The sequence below is a fragment of the Amphiura filiformis genome, chromosome 2, assembly GCF_039555335.1.
Source record: "Amphiura filiformis chromosome 2, Afil_fr2py, whole genome shotgun sequence".
NCBI lineage: Eukaryota > Metazoa > Echinodermata > Ophiuroidea > Amphilepidida > Amphiuridae > Amphiura > Amphiura filiformis.
The window spans coordinates 70,303,403-70,323,662 of NC_092629.1; the positions used below are offsets into that span (position 1 = coordinate 70,303,403).

Here is a 20,260-nt window from a genome sequence, read left to right on the forward strand (position 1 = left end):
TGACCCGGGGGTGGGGGGGGGGTGCTCAAATTTGGTCTGGGTAGGGGTGTGCCACTGAAAGTGTACCCATTAATATACTTTGGACCCATTGATATACAAAGTCTCTAACATTTTGTGACCAATCTTCCATATTTGCAACCTTCTATATTTAAGGTAAATCCATGTATTTTATGGTAAAATGATGTAGATTCTTATCATCCATAAGAGTCTACAGCATTTTACCAACATCTAGAAACACTAAAGAATCATCAGTCGGTCTAGAAACACTAGAGATTCATCAGTCAGTATATCAATACACCACTGATGATGCAAAATGGTCAAAAGTGAGTGTTGTTGACCAGTTTTAAAAACTACTTTTGATATCTATAACTAACACATATAAATCTCTTCAGACACATTCTATTTTTTATTTGAAAAACGTTCATCTGTTGTAAGAATTATGATTTCAGATTATTTTTGTGCATGTACAATTCCAAATAAAATGAACTTTTTTCCTGAAATTTGGGCGGCCATTCATTTGTACAAGAAATATATTCCCCAATTTTATATGTGGGTCGGTTGGGCCAGGGGAAAATGATTTCCATGTCGCCTAGTGAATCGACACTAATGTGTGAGTAATACTTGGATTTGCAAAAAAAGATTTTGAAATCACAGAACAAAATTCAACTTTGTTTTGAAATCACAGCACAAAGTTACATCTTGTCTTAAAGGTTGACAATATCATCCCCCACTTTACCTCATCAAAATGCTGCCCCATTTTTTTAGATGGTTTGAAAAAGTGAAGAGCAAAAACAAAAAATGATTATAGGTGGTACTGGTAGGGACCAAAATCATTTTTTTCCATTTTTTATGTATAGTTCAATTGGGGGCTGAGCTCCCTGAAGATCACAGTGACCACTTCAGCTCCCCAATTGACCATTTCCCCGACTGAAAGTCAAACTGGGGGCCTGTGCCCCCCTCCCCTTTACGCGTGCCACTGCTTGATGTTCAACTAGTCTGGTACGGAACATACCTGAAGTTTCGCCAACATAAGAGAGATCACAAATTTTTGCATCTGATGCAATGCTTATTTACTGCACAAACCTGATGACAGGCATGAGAATTTTCAGTTTAAAAACTGAATTCAGTTTTTTTTATAGTTAAAATTTCTGCAACTTTATTTAATTTCAGCCCATTTTTGGTACTTTTTGCCCAATTTCACACACATTTTCAGTTTTTTTCAGTTATTTTTAGGAAGGTGCAGTCTCATGCCTGTGATGAATCTATTTAACTAAAACATACGTCACACAAAAAATAATACTAAATACGATGTAGGCTTGTATTTTATTCAGCTGCTAGTCATTCTTCAGTTATGTCAGAGATGAGATTTTTCATTCAGCTGATCAGCTGAATTAAGCTTATTTCCTAATTCGCAAGCTCAATCGGAAATAAATCATTTCCAATTGCGCCTACTTCTCTAGGATCTATCAACCTGCAAAACAAACACACAATGATACAGTTTATCTGGCAGGGGAATATTGTTCGTCAGCCGCGAACTACGGACGGACATCGAGACGGTCAGACCCGCCTATAACGGGTGTAACTTCGTGAAGCTAGAAGACCTACTGATAGGTCTGCGATTCATAAAGAATAGTATAACAAGACCTATATGCTAGGTCCAATTATCCTTCACTATGCTCTGCTCAAGAAATCGTTTCTTCATTGAAGGCCTAATATAGGCATAGCCTTAAACCATATAACGCCTGTCAACATAGATAATATTTCTATGCAGAAAGCAGAAAACATGTACGTCACATGTATTTATTATAACATAAACTAAAACATTGTTAAACAAATCAATCTATGCCATGCGAATAAGAATCACAATTCTTTAGCCCTAAGGAACCAAAGTCCTAACAATCAGAGGATTCGAATTATCTGAATTCTGAGCATCAAACATCTCCCATCTACCCAAATTACTGGACGGACTGTGACACGGATCAGACACAACCCAAGCTATCACAAATATCATCAAGCAGGTCCCATAGGGCCTAGGCCAAACGCCATTGGACATGTTGGACACAATCCAAAAAGAGATAACTGAACACAAGTTTTAATAAGCCTACGGAAAATTAGACGTCCGTAGTCCTCGGTGCTGGCAACAATCAATGCCTTGATCACACCACGCTGTACACAATTCATGCATACCGCTGAATTGACCATTACGTAATCCTCGATCCGCAGGCCTCCAAAGGAAATGTATATTATTTCCTAATTCATAAGCTCAATCGAAATAAATCATTTCCAATTGCGCCTACTTCTCTAGGATCTATCAACCTGCAAAACAAACACACAATGATACAGTTTATCTGGCAGGGGAATATTGTTCGTCAGCCGCGAACTACCCCTTATCAAGATATAAAGAACGGGCGGGCAAACGGTCCACACTGAATAATTGCTATGCTGAGCTCAAACTCAAACTAATCTGGAATAATTTATTCCGAGCTACAAAGCCCCTCGATGAATGTGATACTCCTATAGGCCTATATATAGACATTATGCTACTAGTTCTTATTTCCCCGCTCGCACCAACCCTCAAACATTGTCAAAACAAAAACAAACCACATTTCCCCTAGTCCTGATCCCCGGACCTCGGGCCCCCTCGGCCCTGAATCGCCAAATAAATTGCCACCTCAGTACTGAGACTGTAAAAACCAATGCTCTTTTGGCTAAAATAAAAGATGCCTATATATATATTAACTATATACATGAAAATCACCAGCGTTTAGCATGTTTAGTGTAAGCACAGATCTGTAGTGTAAGCATACAACATATTTATAACATACAACATTGCACTAATGTACAGAGCTTGGACCAATAAAGTCACTTTGACTCTCTGTAAAAATATGTAAATATCTCGTCTAATCAAAGACCCTATGGTCTCATTTAATAAGAACCACTAACGAAGAAACTCAAACGCTTCTGCCAAACTGACAATTTCAACAGGTTCATGAACTCCGAACGCCACACAGATACTTGTGTAACAGCAGAAGGTCTATAACTCAGTACAAGAAGCTATTGCAGCTTTATTACTGCCTTGAGTGTAGTCACAAAGGCAGATGCAACGTCTGATGAATTTCGGCGCATCTCACAAATTTACTTACTGAAATACTAGTTACTGGTGAAACATGAACACATGTATGCCTAATATGAAGAGCAGAACCGCGACTAAATATGTGGATATTCAGATCCAAGTGCTTCTATGAATAAAATAAATTCTTCTGACATTTTACTTTCACAAAACACTGCCCTTGTCACATACGATATCCTTAAGATATATATAGAAAAATACATGTAGACCTATATAGTAAACGTAAATCTAGCTCAGTCGTGCATACTACATATACTATAACTATGCATAAGCAAACAAAAATGGACATCCATGAATAATATAATGAGAATACTCTCCGAAATGCTCACATCTGTCTTCAGGAATAATCCAATTACTGAATCTTGAAAAACAAACCAAAACACCATACCTATAATGTATTCTTTAAGGAATGCGTTAACATCTACTCAGCTAGGAATACCTCGTGAACATGGAGAACGCCTATATAGAAATCTCAAAAAACCAACTTGGTGAAGCTGTACATATCATAAACGTCAAAAAACATGAACAGACTCGAATATCCATCTCCAAAACACTCACTTAACCCATGCACGAAACTTACGAATTTCTACCTTCCATGATCTTCATGATCTTTGATAATAATAAGCAGGAACCCAGCATGTCTTGGAAGACACACATTCACTGCTAACAACAACATGCATGTATATATCCTAATCATGAAGGTAATGCTGTGGAAATGCGTATCCATATCCCAAATATCCAGGCCGCTGGTAATACAGTATAATCCATTTCATCCGTTTACCCCTACAAGTGATGCACTTCCAAATTCTTTCATGACGACACAATGATGGTATAAAACACATTGCTATAAATGCTTAGCTTGCTCATCTCCGGGGCTCGTCTATTATGATCATGATGAGGTGTACCCAAGACTACCCGCTACGGAGTAAAGTTCATTAACAGTCACCCAAATATCGAGATATTAGCCCTAGTTTAACCGGCTGAGGGACAAATCAATTGATTTAGTCTATGGTGTCTATTAGAACCTACATTTACTATTGTCACAATCTTCCAAGTCCACGATCCATGTCATGTAAATACTCTTGCATTGCCACGTCCATGGAAAAGCTCCAACAGAGATCTTTCATATCCATGAGACTGTCCTTTATCAATGGAAAGCTCCCAGATAAATCTGAAGGAATGCTTCCTTCTATACTCTATCATCCATTCTGCTCATTCCGAATGGCCTCATCCATTATGCACAGAAAAACCAAACCAACCGAACTTTAATGGGAATGATCAAATTCCATTAAACACATCCTCTGTATATATGAACCCAGATATGCCTATACATCCTCCTTTGCTCCATACACCTCAATAGGAAATTCCATACACATCGATGATACTAAAGGCCTAGACACATCCATATGGGAATGCTCCTATAAAATAATGTTATGTTATACGCAACCTTTGGGACCTTGCTCCCATACACATCTACAGCCAGGATCCATGAGAATACTCCCATCCACATCCATGGGAAAAACTCCCATACAAACCCATGTGATGCTCCCATATATGCACCCATGGGATGCTCCCATCCACGAGATACTCGATCCCATACACATTCATCCCAATGCTCCAATACACATTCATGGAAAAACTCCCGTCGCATTATGTAAATGCTCCCATGCACGCCCATGGGAATGCTCCCATACAATGTACTCGTTCATTGGAATGCTCTCCCATAAACTCTCCCATGAGAATGCTCCTATGTATACCAAATTCATGGGAATGCTCCTATAGACATTCATGGAATGTTCCCAGACACATTCATGTGAATTCTCCCATACACTTAATATTCAAAAGCTCCCATATACATTTATAGAAATGCTCACACACACCCTGCGTGATGTTCCAGATAGAGCTTATCAGATGCCAAACCGAGACACCGCACATTCATGATAAACATAAATTGCTCCCAAACTCATTCAAGGGAATGCTCCCATACACAATCATGTGAATGCTCCCATCCACGTCCATGGAATGCTCCCATACACCTTCATGGGAATGCTCCCATACACACTCATGTACGTTCATGGGAAATCTCCCATATATAATCATGCGTCTGCTACCAAGCATGCACATCCTCACATACATTCCGTGAGAAATCTCCAATCGTCCCTGGGAAGCTGCCTTTACCCACAGTAAGTACTTTACTCATCCACGGCAATGCTCCCAAGATCAGAAAGCTCTAGCCTCTGCAAACCTCAGAAATTATGCGAATCTACATTTTCCTGTAGGAATACTCCCATGGTAATACAAATCCATATATTCATATTGCCCACATAACAAACATATTCATGCCAAGCTCATTAATTTCTTATTTACTCGAAATTTTTAAGACCACGTTAAGTGGTAAGGCGACAATGCTCACGCCCATGGAAAAGCTCCTATATGCCTCAATGAATCCACGTGAGAGGAATGATCTCATAAAGGCCAATATGGAATTCCTCCTAAATAGCCTAACAACACTGGTAATCGTCTATCCTAAGCAAAAACCGAAAATGACGAAAATGTTGAAAAACAAGCTGAAGCATATAGGCTTAATAAGTACCTACATTCTTATGCGACATTACCATAAGCATAATCAGTATGAATTTGCATTCTACTTCTGCACAAAAGCTTCAAATTAACGTTCTTATATTAAAGTGCCCGCTTTGAGGCCCAAGGCCAACGAAAGGCCAAACTGAACACAGCCATGCAAGCTGACATGATAAAGCAGCGTTCCCTGACATGTGCAGCGTTCTGAATAACGGCCCTTCTTGATCTCAATATCGCAATCCATCGAGCTTCAAACTGGTATGAAACTAATCAATCGTAAGCCAGGTGTTATTCTGGATCAATTTAATTTAGAAATTTTTGAATAATTAATACATGCGAAAATCAATACTTGCGCGAGAAAAATATATCGGTGCGTTTCCAACGGCAAAATTAATCATGTAACGTACTAAAAGTATGACAAAAGCTTGCAAGAAATCGAGATGTCAATACCATTAAACCAATCTACAATCTCTATTATGACTACTACTCTATCGCAGTCGAGATTGAAACCTATGTATGATCATGATAAAAGGGGTAACGAGATCAACCTCTCTGCCTGACATATAACAATTATGTAGAAGATAACCGTATAACAAGATTTTATTAAAAACGTACACAGGTATTATCTATGGTTTTATACTTTATCCATATTGATTTGGAGACCTCGTCAAGCGAGTCGCGTACAATTAGAACCCCGGGTTAGAACCCCCAAAATCAAATGAAAGCAAAACCATATTAAGTACCCGCATCGATCACACGATATGATAATGATGCCTATTAATTTATCTGATCAATCAATATACAATCACAATGCGTTCACTAAGCAGTCTTGTACCCAGACTAAATGTAGCCCATCGTAAAGATAACGACAGAAAATCCGGCTGTGACGGAGACCACATAAAACCGTTCATGCCAGAAATTGGCGACCCAGGGATGGCGACAATTACTATACTGATGACCTGGTGTATAACCACCATTTAAGTTTGATACCATCCTAAATGTTGATACCAACTCCTATGCAATTCACATCCAATGTACTGGCCATGAGTCATTTCAGTAAGGCCTATCCATAGCCCCATGCATAGGCCTCCAAGGCCTATGTATTTTGAGGAATAAATCACCTACCTCCTTACATCTGTTACTTCTTGTCAATCAAAAACATCTTACCAGGTCTCACAAGCAACCGCCATACATACCATAGGTACTTTTCAAACCCGATTCCAACTTGGCCTACAACAAGCTTGATAGTAATATTTTTACTAGGCTCATATCTGTTTTATCTGAACTAAATACGCCATCCTTATAGAATTTGACCAAAAGGTGTACACAAAGTACAGCGCTGGAAATTAGACGTCCGTAGTCCTCGGTGCTGGCAACAATCAATGCCTTGATCACACCACGCTGTACACAATTCATGCATACCGCTGAATTGACCATTACGTAATCCTCGATCCGCAGGCCTCCAAAGGAAATGTATATTTTTGACTATTCAAAATTAGGCATTTTTATTTATTTTCAGCCCAATTTTGGGTCTTTTTTGCCAATTTCATGCTGTTTTTTCTGCTTCTTATTTTGTTCTACTTGAGCTTTTTTAAGCAAAGCCACTCATGCCTGTTATGTGTAGATACAACTTCAGTATCTGTATACTTAAAACAAAAGCAATATCTCACTAAACCTAAATTACCACATAATGTAGTCAATAGATGGAGAATTGTGTTTTAACATAGATTTTAAATACATTAATTTAACTTCTCTGGCTCATCTAACAGGGTCCATCACAAGTCAATCCAGTGCAGCATCTGTAATCGCCAAGGTTACCTGAACCACAATGTGTCCCTGAATTTCCACACCATCCCCATGGGGAACAACATCCACTGTAGCATTTTCCAGGCAGACCATTCTCTGAATTTTGGTTAGGTCCACATTGTGTATCCGCGCGGCACCAATCACCTGTATTTAGCAAACACGAAATACTGCCTTTGTTACAGGGCACCTGATTGGTTAATTATGTGATATAATCATCCGAGTAACCAATTGAAAGACATATGAGGTCAACTTGTAAAATTGGTTGAAATTGAAAAAAAAAAAAGTGTTTCACAATATGAAAAAAAAAATGTTTCACATGAATATTTACTCTGCATGGTGTTCCAACCCAAATCTTCGAAAGACCTATATGTGACTCCTCGCCACAACTGAGCCCGGATGTCGCCAATCATCATTTTTGAGATATTCAACCAAAATATTCTGCTTGAAATTAGCTTTAAAATGATGTATATCATGTCTATAGTACTTGACATTTAAGTAGTGAAAAATCAATAAAACAGTCAATAAATCCTTTCTTTCCTATTGTTTATTGTTAAGTTCGATGGAGCATATCTCAATAGTGGCACTGGCGAGGAGTCACATATGGGACTGCCATCCTTATTTTTATCTCACTTTAAGGGATCTAGAATGAGGCGTTTATAGGCGTTTTAGACAGTATTTTTTGTGGGACATGAGAGCACCTCAGGCGTGTCGAATTGCATTCTGAATACTGAAGCATGTCTTTCTGATATCAAATAATTTTCATTTTTGAAATTCACGATATAATACAAATTTTATGACAAATTATTAACATTTGATATTTTTCAAATTTTTGATATATAACAGTCCTCGAAATAAATTTTATAAATCTAATGATATATTCTTAAAGTGTATGTAGCTGGGAGGAAAAGCCGACGATCAATTGAAAATTTTGACCTTTTATATTGAAGATATGGATTTTTTTCCCAAAAGACCTATTTTTTTTGTTGGTGTTTTGGGAAAAAAATCCATATCTTCAATACTGAAGGTCAAAATTTTCAATTGATCGTCGGCTTTTCATCCCACCTACATACACTTTAAGTATAAATCATCAGATTTATAAAGTTTACTTCAAGTACTGTTAAATATCAAAATATCAATTTTAATGATTTGCCATAAAATGTGTATTACATTGCTAATTTCAAAAATCAAAATTATTTGATATCAGAAGGACATTCTTCGATTCAGAATGCAATTCGATATGTCTGATGTGCTCTAATGTCCCACAATAAATACTGTCCAAACGTTCATACCCCTTCCTTAAGGCTTTTTTATGGAAAAAATAGCAAAAAGTGGATCTTTGAGGTCCTCTGCACCCCCAGGCCTTCCAGTATCCCATGGCAGTGGCATGATTGGGGAGACTTACGTATCAAACATGTTTTACTCTCTAGAGATTCCCCAGTGCATGTAATGTTAGAAAGTTGATGTTTGTGGCAGGTTCGTGTACGTCTCTGTTGTCTGGTTCCACAAGGCCCACACTTACTCCAGTCAGTCCATTCACTCCAATACGGCACTGTGTTCAAAGAAAAGGGAACAGGTGGATTCAGAGAAGATAGCTTACCCTTCCCACAATCCTTTGCAACATTCAGTGGTGGTGCCCGCAATTTTTTCAGGGGGCATGGGGTGGGAGCAAAGTTAATTTCAGTGGGGGAAAAATCAACAAATTTTTTGTAAAATTGCCGCAAAAAGTGGAAATTTTTGTAATTTTGGGTTTTTTACTGAGGGAAGGGGGGCACAGGAGGGCAAGAGTTCTGACTACGGGCATTTACCCCCCCCCATGCTGCGCTACCCCGGCAACATTTTTAAGAAATAGGATCCAAAAATCAATGGCAGAGGGGATAAAGGTCTTCTTTTGGCCATAATAAAGATTTCTCTTGGAAAAAGTCTGCATTTTGAAACTCTACAACCCCAGGAAAAGATTCTGACTACTAATCACCACGTACCTACCTGGAAACACAAACACAAAGAACTCTATAGTTACTTCATGCCCAGAGCCATCCACTGCTGTATATGATACATTGGTGACACCAATATAGAAGTCCTCTCCAGATGAGTGTGTCCAAGTCAAAGATAGAATGCCAGAATTATCGGTAGCCAAAGGTTGTGTCCAGTTGATAGCTGCTGAGTAGGTTCCATTGGGGAGATAAACTATGATGTTATCTGGTATGTTGGTAATCTCTGGGCTTTGTATATCTGCAAACAGGAATCATTATTTTAGTGATTTACCATACGGTTGGGCTATTGGACTATGACTATTGTATCATAGACATGAGACTACTAAGAATACTAGACTTCACAATTCGGAAGCTTTTTTCTTTTTTGATAATTTTTTTTTCAATTGTACACTATTTTAGCCCCAAATTAAGGTGCGAATTTGCATTTACCAAGCCAATTTTCAATTTGATACTAGTTTTGCCCAGAGTGAAGTTGAAATTTTGTGTTGGTACGATGCCAATTTTACACTATTTGGGGGGATTAGGGATGATTGAAATTTTCTGGTTTTGGGGTTGAGTTTGTAAGCCAACTCATGGGGGGTTTACTCCAGGGGGGGGGCGTACAAATGACCATACGGGGACGTGGCGCAAATATGGGTAGCATTTTCAGCCTTTTGGTATATCAGTGACCCCTTTTTCAAAGCCTATTTTGGTATATGAATGGGTCCTTTTTTCAAAATTTTCTCAATCTTTTCGGAAAATAGCCCAATATTTCCTTAATCTAGCCAAAAGTTTCAACATTTTCCCAAAATTTTGGGAAAATTTGTAAAAACTAAGACAAATTTGGGTTAAATTCGGCCGAAAATTTTGACTTTTGGTATATCAATGGGTCCAAATTTCTTGAAAAATTGGTATATTTATGGGTCCACTTTCAAATTCTCAGCGCACGTCCCTACCAAAACCAAACTTGAGTACCCCGGGTTTACTCCTGCAATGACTACACTGAATTCAAATTGCTGCTATGACGCGATTCAATTTCTTACTATTACGTTTTATGTATAAAAGTTCTGTGCAATCTCGGCACAAGTGGCTGTTTTTTGCCGTGCATTTCCACACAATTTTTTTTTCAGTACAATTTACTATTTTTTCAGTGTGAATCATTTGTCCCTGCTTATCCTGTCTCATAGTCAAAACCATGTTATAGAAAATAGCAGCACGGATACTGATATTGGACTCTGTCATTCTTGACATTTGCTTAAAAAGTTACCTTTTTTAGAGTCTTGGTTAGCAGCAGCGTAGCTTGCGACACCATCACTGCGTCTTCATTCAGCGTAGTGTTTACAATCCTCCGGCCACCTGACCGTCAATTGCATCAGTTGCTCTTGAAAAGTGGGGGGGGCATTGTCAAAAGTGTCTGAAAAGAGCAAATAATTGCTAATTTGCCAAAAAAATAGGGGAAGGGGGCCCCATGATTGATGTTCATGCCTCTATTCAATTACATTGGCATAAATGCTATCATCATATCATACCGTAAAACCCCGTCTACAAACATATAGTGTGCTTGCACCCATAGTGGGTAGGAGAACATGAAAACTAATATGAGATACTGTATTAGGATCACATATTAAGTATCATGTGAGAGTATACTCTTGTACTCCAGAAGACAGGATCACATATTAAATGTGCGACACTATGGAATATAAAAAGCAGGATATGGGTATGTTAAAAATTGAAATGAGGTATGGGGCGGGCCCTTTGTGGCTACTGGGCGTTATCTCAAGGACAATATTGTTCAAGGTTGCGCCAAGAGGCTTACAAAGAAACAATAGCAATCGAGCTTAAACTTTAAATTAGCACCCGATAGAGGGCAGGGCCTGAAGAATGAGGGAAATTATGGGGTAAATATTTAACGGAATAAACTGCATAATCATATTATTTAGATTTATTCCGTTAAAAATCTTATTTTAACTTATCAAATTACTAGTTTTTATATTCCATAGTGTCGCACATTTAATATGTGATCCTGTCTTCTGGAGTACAAGAGTATACTCTCACATGATACTTAATATGTGATCCTAATACAGTATCTCATATTAGTTTTCATGTTCTCCTACCCACTATGGGTGGTGCTTCTGATGAAAGCTTCATTAATCCAGTCGCAATTATGGAGTTTGAGCAAATAAAGTACGGATCCAAGTATATACATTATTATGTTTTGATGGATCCAAGTTGTGATAATATTGGATCCAAAACATAATAATGATAAAATTGATGCTTTACTAATATTTATTGGTCTCGCTATGAGTTGTAAAATATTGGACTCGACTATGTCTCGTCCAATATTTTAAAACTCATAGCTCGACCAATAAATATGGGCTCAACCGATCCAATTTTATATCAAACAAGTATTATTTTAAGACCGATCTATTGTATTGGTATATTAACGCTTGCTTCAAATTAATTAAGCTTTTATAAAAAACACTATATATGCTTGTAGACAGGGTTTTACGGTATGTCATACTTTAACTCACCAAATTCACAGTAAGTGCCATTATATCCCTCAGAGCATACACAGATGTACATGTTAATTCTATCATAACATGTAGCTCCATTGTGACAAGGGTCTGATGAACACTCATCTACATCTACAATTGAAAATATATAACATCATGTAAGTAACTGTATATTCCATTGTGATATTGGGTACACATCCCCTAGTCGCTGTCGTAGCGCATGTTAGTAACCATTGGTTACTGCTCCAAGCCTGGTCTCATACACCTGTTCCAAATTTTGATATGCAATAGGCTTTGTGTTGTGATCATTTCGATCAGTGGTTCGTAACAAAGAAAGCATGATCCAGTTGATCTAGCAACAGTTACATTCTAACGTGCACTACGACATAATTTTGAATAGAGGAGTTTGGATTTCCGCACTTTTTGTCCTGTCGAGGTTTGTTGGAAATCCAGTTGAGAAAACATTCCAGCAGAATACCGGTATTGTTCAAAATAATTGAACACCCTCAATTTGAGAGCTCATTTTGGTAATTTCCATGATTTTTCATTCATTTAATTGCATTTCCTTTTTCTAGTAACTTTGACAACTGGAATTCCATCATTTGCAGAAAGCAAACTTTGAAATCCAGACATTTCTTTTATTGAAAAGTTTCTCCTCTATTGGGATTGTGCATTCTGCTAGTGGAAACATGTCATCGTTTAAGCTTTTAAAAAAGCTTAAAGCCACACTTTGAAAACACAGATGTGAAAATTAGAGTATAAACTGACAAGTAGGTAGTACCAGTTGTTATCCTATAATATAGGCCTATGACATATTGGATTGTCTAGGGAAAGTACACCCATATTTACAAGACTATCCATGCCTTCAATGTGAAATAAACCTACTCGTGTTAAGAGTCTGGCCATGGTTTGGACTGCTGTTTTCCTGGGAAACAATGCGGTACTTTAGGCAATAGAAACAAATTAGTTCAATCCTTCGATCGATCATCAATGCTTGGTCGATCATTATTATTATTTATGAAATCAATTAATTGACTATTGTTGAATGTGATAACATATGAATCTAAGTACATGTACTGTATGTATTGATATAGACCAGTACAAATTTAGCATTAATTCTCATTAATGAGTTATTTCGTTATTAACAAGCATCGAAGCAGAATCGATGGTTGATCCAAAGATCAAACAAATTTGGTTCTGGTGCCTTAAACATTTGATGTTTTTGTGTACTTAATTATTGCATCCTTACCACAATAACCAGTTCTTTCCAGAAGTATATCCAGCTTATGAGGTGTCCAGTTTTCTCGCTGTATAAGTGCTTCGTGATCACTAGTAAACCAGAAAGAGTCCTCCTCTTGCTCGTTTCTATGGCAAATTTGGCTTCTTGGTGCGAGTACAATTTGGCAAAAACAGCGGCCTTTGTAGGGTAGTGACCATTGCATTACGCCAGTGGGGTTTAACCTTTTCGTCAGCAAGCACACTTGTTCGTACATATGACCTGTGTTGAAGAAAAAAACCGCAGTGATTTATAGTACGCTACACACAGGCACAATGCCTAGATGTTGATTCACAAGCCTCGGCACACTTTACATGTTGTCGCCGACCTCTACAGCCCGATATCATTCCATAAACCATTTAACAACAACACATGGACTTTGCTGCTTAGAAGCGCACACTGTAGAGATTCCACAATTGACCTTCGCAGCCAGGATCAGCTCTCTGAATTTTGTACGGGTTATAACAAGACAATTACAGTAAGTTCCTTGGCCAGGGGAATTTCAAGCTAACTCAAACCACCACCAGGGTTCAAACCCACAGTCACATACCAGAAAATGAATGACATTAAGGGGGTACTACACCCATTGATTTTTTTTGCATTTTTTTGCATTTTGTGAAGAAATTACAAAACAAATTGGACAAAGTGGTATGCAAAATGAAGGGGCAAATCTTCTCGTTTTATTGGTGGCATCGGTATCAATGTAGCTTACATGCTTTTAAAGATAGAAGCCAAAAGGAGGTACATCACTGACGATTTAAATTCACTTCATTTTGGAAAGCTTACTATCAACGGATTTCGTTAAAATTTTGGATATGTGTTGCTAACACATTAAGGAAATAAAGTTGATATGTAAAATAGGAATAAGTGTTTCCTGATTTCTTTTATGACTTCATGAACTTGGTGCTCCACAACTATCAAAAAAGGAACTGGTTAAAATGCTTCTATTTTCAATGTTGAGCTATATTTTGTATTTTTAACTTGCGACATTATTTCACTGAAACTTAATTCGTCGCCAGAGTGCTACACTATCGTAAGTGCAGTTTGGACAGTTTAACAGGAGGAGCATATTTATGTTTAGCGTAGCCGTTTGTTTCCAAGTAGCCATAAAATGACATGGGAATGTAAAGCAATTTGATTTTAATAATATAAACTATATAAATGGTGTTAAAGTTAATAAATCGATGAATTATTTGCTGATTTAGATGTCGTAAGTGCCACATACGATAGTGTTGCACTCAAATAGCAATGAGTGTAGAGTGCAACACTATCGTATGTGCCACATACGATAGTGTTGCACTCAAACAGAAATAAGTGTAGAGTGCAACACTATCGTATGTGCCACATACGATAGTGTAGCATTCATTGCTAAATTAAGATATGCGTAATATCGGCTCAAATGTCCAATATTTTGTCATTTTATGTTTCTTAACAAGTGTTAATTTATTTTGGCACATAATATTTACTCTAAAAAATCTAAAAATAAAAACACCGGATTTATCGTCTCTATAACCAGTCCTGGGAGTTATGAACTTAGCCAGCATGATGACAATGCAAACAGCCCTCAGCGTCACAGCTTGTGATGTGTTAGAGACTGTTTTGCACTTATGATGTTGTAGGATTCTGTGATTTTATTGTTTAGGCCCAATAAAGTAGCGTATGTGGCACATATGATGGTCTTGCAGCAAATGAAAAACAAAATTTGCGTGCAAGACTATCGTTAGTGGCACATACGATAGTCTTGCATGCATTAATTCAAATTGCTTTTCACTTACGATATTTTATTTAATTAATTAAAAAGTAATTAAGCAATTTTGAAACTTCAAACCTGGTTTAAAATGTGGGTTTTTGTATGGCCTTCCATAATTCGTCAAAATCTCATTTTGGCCAAAAATGTCACTTACGATAGTGTAGCACTCTGCCGATGAATTAAGCCATAGGTAACAGGTTACCACAACCATACTACAGCAATGTTGAAAATTGTATTTCTTGTCACCTATACCACCATATTGGGTAGTTTTCCGTAAGCTTAAGTTTTGTGATTTTGGAAACTATTTTATATTTATTTGTGAAATCCATCTCAACTAGGCATTCTAAATTGTACTCACCATTTACATCCCAAGGTATATTAGTATATCCACCTTGCACAGGGCCGTTCCTAGGGATTTTGCCGCCCTAGGCAAAGCCTCTCCCTGCCGCCCCACCAAAGCATACAAAAAAAGTGTTAAGGGGGTTACCCCCTTGAAAACTCATCAGTTTTTTTCCAGTGGTGGAGCTAGGGTTTGTGGTGCCCAGGGCTATGGATACATAATGACGCCCCCAATTCTTGAAACAATTGCGCGCGGAGCGAACAAAATTGTGCACAAATAGGGCTTACCACTAATTAATTTTGGAAATGAAATTAAATATCGGTCTTAAATTGATATTTCAAATAATTTTGTTCGAAATGCGCGCGAAGCGTGCGAAAATTTTGAATTTTGATCCTGAATTGGTCAATTTCCCCCACCTCCCCCCCATCGCTACGCCACTGGTTTTTCCGCCCTGTTTTCTGTTTCTCTTTACGTCCCCTTTTTATTTTTGTTCAAATTTTTATCCGCCCTCATCTTCCCTTTTCTTTCTTCATTCCCGTTTTTTTTTTTTCGCCTTTTTTGCGCCCCTCTACGTTTGCCGCCCTAGGCGACCGCCTACCTGGCCTAATGGTAGGAACGGCCCTGACCTTGCACTTCTCCATATATATCCAGTTAAAGACAGAATATCAAAATTATGCCTCATTATGATATCACAGACTCTCACATGTGTATTCAAAATTGATGCTTAAATTTGACTTGAACCAATTGACCTATAACCTGACATACAGTGACCTAATAGCCTTTTCTTCTCCTAACAACACATTATAGTGTTAAATTGACTAATGACTATGCATCCATTGTATAAGTGTTTATTTAATTTATTCAGTGTTATATTTTGCATGCACCACAGTAGATTTTCTATAGAGAGTATAACAAAGGATTTAATGTATTCTATTCATGTATCCTACTTGAACATGTTGAATAGAATAAATTATGGTTTGTTATGAAACACAGATCTGAGTTACTAGGATACAGTAAACAAAAATATATATAGGGCTAAAATGACTTACTAAAATGGTTTAAAAGCACTTTGTATGTAGATATATTTTATAAGTTCAGGACATGAGGTGATGAACATATTTATGTACTTCATAAATTTGCAAGAAAAAAAGAAGAGGGGTACTGATGAAAATCAGGGTATTATTCCCCCTTAATGATGATGATAATGATGATGATGATGATAATGATGATGATAATGATGATGATGATGATGATGATGATGGTATTTTGAGAAAAAAAAATTGAATTTCCGCATTTCTTTTTTGTCATATCGTGCGATTTGACAAATGCGCAAGCTTTGAGATAAACCTTTTTTTTTTTTCCAAATAAAAATAAAAATAATAATAATAATAATAATAATAATAATAAACCAATGTTTCTATAGTGCATTACCATCACAGATGCCCCTTTACGCTTTACAACTTAAAAAACAAGGAAATGTAGGCCTACACACATAAAACACAATATTAAATTTACCCATACAACAGATTAAAATACACAAAATACATAGCAAAGAAAAGAGAAAGTCATTAAGTCAAAAAGAAACAAAAAAAAAGCTAAACAAAAACAGCAATCTAACAAAACTTACCGTGACAAAAAAAGACCAGTAAAGTACTTAAGAGCGCTGTTACCAACAAAAACGGCGACATGTTCTTGGTGACTTGCAACAGCAGAACTGCGCAAGAAATATGTATTGTCAAACTTCTTGGTCTGAGATTTTTTTCTTCTCTCTATCACCTATTTTGTCCAGAAATGGTAAGTCCTAAGGAGTGTCTTTGCCATCTCAAATGGCAACATGGTCTTGGTGACTTGCATCAGTAGCACTGTATGCCCAAGAATTTTTTTGTTAGCTTCTTGGTGTGAGATTTTTCTTCTTTTATCACCTTTTTTCCCGGAAATTAATTATTTAAAGAGCTAAATGGCATCTACTACCCAAGCATGAGAGATTGTTTGCTTCTATCTCCCGTTTATGAATGTGCTGTTCCATTTGAAATCTATACTCCCCTGTGGAAGACATGACTTTAATCTCCTACACAGGGGGTGTAGATTTCAAATGGAGTCACCTATTCAGGTAACCCCATTTGAAATTCACACTCCCTGTGTGGAAGATTAAGACCATGTCTCCCATAGGGGGTGTATGGATTTCAACGGGAATAGCCCAATACGGGAATTAATTAGTTTAAAAGCTAAGAACAATTCAAAATTTTCAATTAGCAACCCCAGTACAATAGTGGTTTGTTTAATAGGTGATGTGTAAAATCTAAAAGTGTTTATAAGATCACACCCACTCTTACCATGCATATTTTAACAAAGTCAGTATAAAGAACAGAAATTATCCATGCAAAGCAGCAAATTTTAAAAGCATTTTTATTGAATAATTGTGTGATTAACACTATAAATTAGTGAAAATATTTTATTGTGTTTATTAGAATGTAAGTTTTGAAAGCAAGCATCTCAAGTCGTGAGTCAGGTAAAAAATTTTCAAAAAAGAGGGAAAAATGTATTCCATAATGGTTTTTAAAATCTTCGCAAACTTTCAGGATCTGTTGCTATAGTATACTATCCAGAGAGGTAGTTTTTTCTGGCCATCTCTTTTTGAGACACTCTGTATAGTGCTGGGAAGGTAATATAGACTTGTGCAGGAGTAGTGGGGAACCTCTCACAACAAGTTAATTTAAAGGAGTTTGGCCCAAATGCCAAAGAAAAAGAGATGGCATAAGGCCCTTCACATTTAATTCTTAGTTTCCTGTTTCATGGTTGAAAACAAGGGATGAGGCGACTTTTAATTATTAATTATCTATTATTTTCTTTATTTTAAAACAAGCGGTCGCAACCTACATCAACCCGTTTTGACTAGGACCATGCATTTAATTATTTTACAACTATGTTTGATTTTATAATAAGTAATGTTAGAGTTAATTGTTCTTTGTTTATTCATCATTATAGTTCATATGAGCAAAGTCAGAAAGAGCAAAGGAAGTCATTAAATGTTATTTTAAAAGAGAAAATCCAAAATAAAAATAAAATAATTAAATATTTTGCAATTCTCTACTTTGGATGCGGGCGGGAATCAGGAAACTAAGAATTAATTGTAAAGGGCCTAATGCTAGTGTTATTATGGCTAATTAGTTGCTAAGGTTTCAACATATTTGTTATGGCCAACTTTGTTTTGCTCCCGAGGGGCAGTCCCATTGTGGCCTGTACACCATCCGCGATAATCAACTTTGAAAAGCACCCTAAACAAGGATTTAACCCTTGGCCAAAACGATACCCTAAACAGGTAACACGCGCCCTAGAATGCCATGCATCAAATTATGATACCCTAAATTTCATTTCCGCATATTAGCAATTGCAATTTTGCTACCCTTTTTTCCAATTTTTCATGTTTTTGACACCCTAAACACAATACGTGCGTATCGTGCCTACTCACGAAAAAATACCCTTTTTACGTGTTTTCATTATCGCGGATGGTGTACAGGCCACAATGGGAGTGACCCCCCGGATCTTCATCTTCTGGGGGCACTATACAGTGGCAAGGGGGTTCTGAAAAATACCCTTTTTACGTGAATTTATGGACAAGCATGATACCCCTCTCACCATTACAGTACCCCCCCCCCCCTCCGGTGCGTTCATCTTACGTTAGCCCAGTGTTATTAGGGCTAATTAGTTGCTAAGGATTCAACATATTTTGTTATAGCCAACTTTGTTTGAGACATACTGTAGGCCTACCCTATAATGATAATACACTATATCTGTAACAACAATGCATTGATGTTCCACACATGTCTAGAGTGTGGCGAACATATATAGGTTATGACAATAATAGCAAGCAGAGATGTGATGTTTGTGACAGAAATCATCGCTGCAGGGGTAAGTTGACTGGTAGGATGAGTTGTAAAGGGAGTTACAAGGGTGGTCCAAGTCAGTTGTGAAGTGAGTTGCAGTTTTTGATGTGGATAAGGCCAAAAATAATATTGTTGTGTTGCCCTCAAGTGGGAAAAATTTGAAAGTTGGGCCCGTAGGGCGGATTTTTTTTTTTTTTAATCTTCAGATTCAAATATTAAATAATGCTTCTTCAATTTAAAGGGGACATTTGTCAATTTTGACTTCTGGATACTTGTTAGACATGTTAGATAATCAATTTAAGACTAGTCTTTCAATAAAATATAAATTTTAAGTGAAAAACATTGAATTTTTGAACAAATCTGTGAAAATCATCATTAAAAAAAAAGCCAACCCTGATTTTTCAGGATTTAGTGTCGGTCGTTTGAGGGCAACACAACAACTTTTTTTTGCCTAAGTGAGGGATGATGTAGTAAATTGGGTCATCCCCCTTTAAGTGGATGATGATGAAGTAAATAGGGTCATCAACCTTTAAGAAGTAGAAGAGGTGATAATGTCAGTAGCTACAACAGCCACAATAAAGCAAAAAGAGGTGTTGTGTGTCTTATCCAACCGACCCTATTTTGGCTAAATTTTGGGTCTGCAGTTTTTTGTAATAATAGAAGTTAGAAAAATCATTATTGCTTGGCTAATTAATGTCTAAAGCAAAACAAATATTCACTTCTGGGTAGAAAATACAGTCAACACTCTGTTTACTTTTACTCTATTTTGCAGTTTAAAAAACACATTGACATTGTAGGTCAATTGTAGGAAAAAAATCACCCAACACTATCCAAAATATTCATGCAAGAGTAATACAAGTTTGGCTTAATTACCATGCTGTTGCTCAACTTGCTGTGCAACTCACTTAACAACTCATCCATGCACAACTCGCCCCTACATAACTCACCATTTAACCATATCCCTTTAGGGGATACCAGATGTAGCAAGAAGATGAGCTGATGAATGAACAC

The 20,260-nt window shown here is 37.1% G+C and overlaps 2 protein-coding genes across 2 annotated transcripts in view; one reads left to right on the plus strand and one right to left on the minus strand.

The window, feature by feature from the left end:
• Positions 1–20,260, plus strand: part of LOC140146567 (uncharacterized) — a 385,394-nt gene that overhangs the window by 73,576 nt on the left and 291,558 nt on the right. The gene's annotated exons all lie outside the window — the stretch shown is intronic.
• On the minus strand, positions 7,195–13,492 carry LOC140136760 (uncharacterized). Its single transcript, XM_072158349.1, has 5 exons — positions 13,249–13,492; positions 12,018–12,131; positions 9,500–9,745; positions 8,919–9,065; positions 7,195–7,660 (listed from the first exon to the last, which is right to left on the minus strand). The coding sequence occupies exons 1-5, from the start codon at positions 13,490–13,492 to the stop codon at positions 7,473–7,475; spliced, it is 939 nt and encodes a 312-aa protein (XP_072014450.1). The 3' UTR covers positions 7,195–7,472.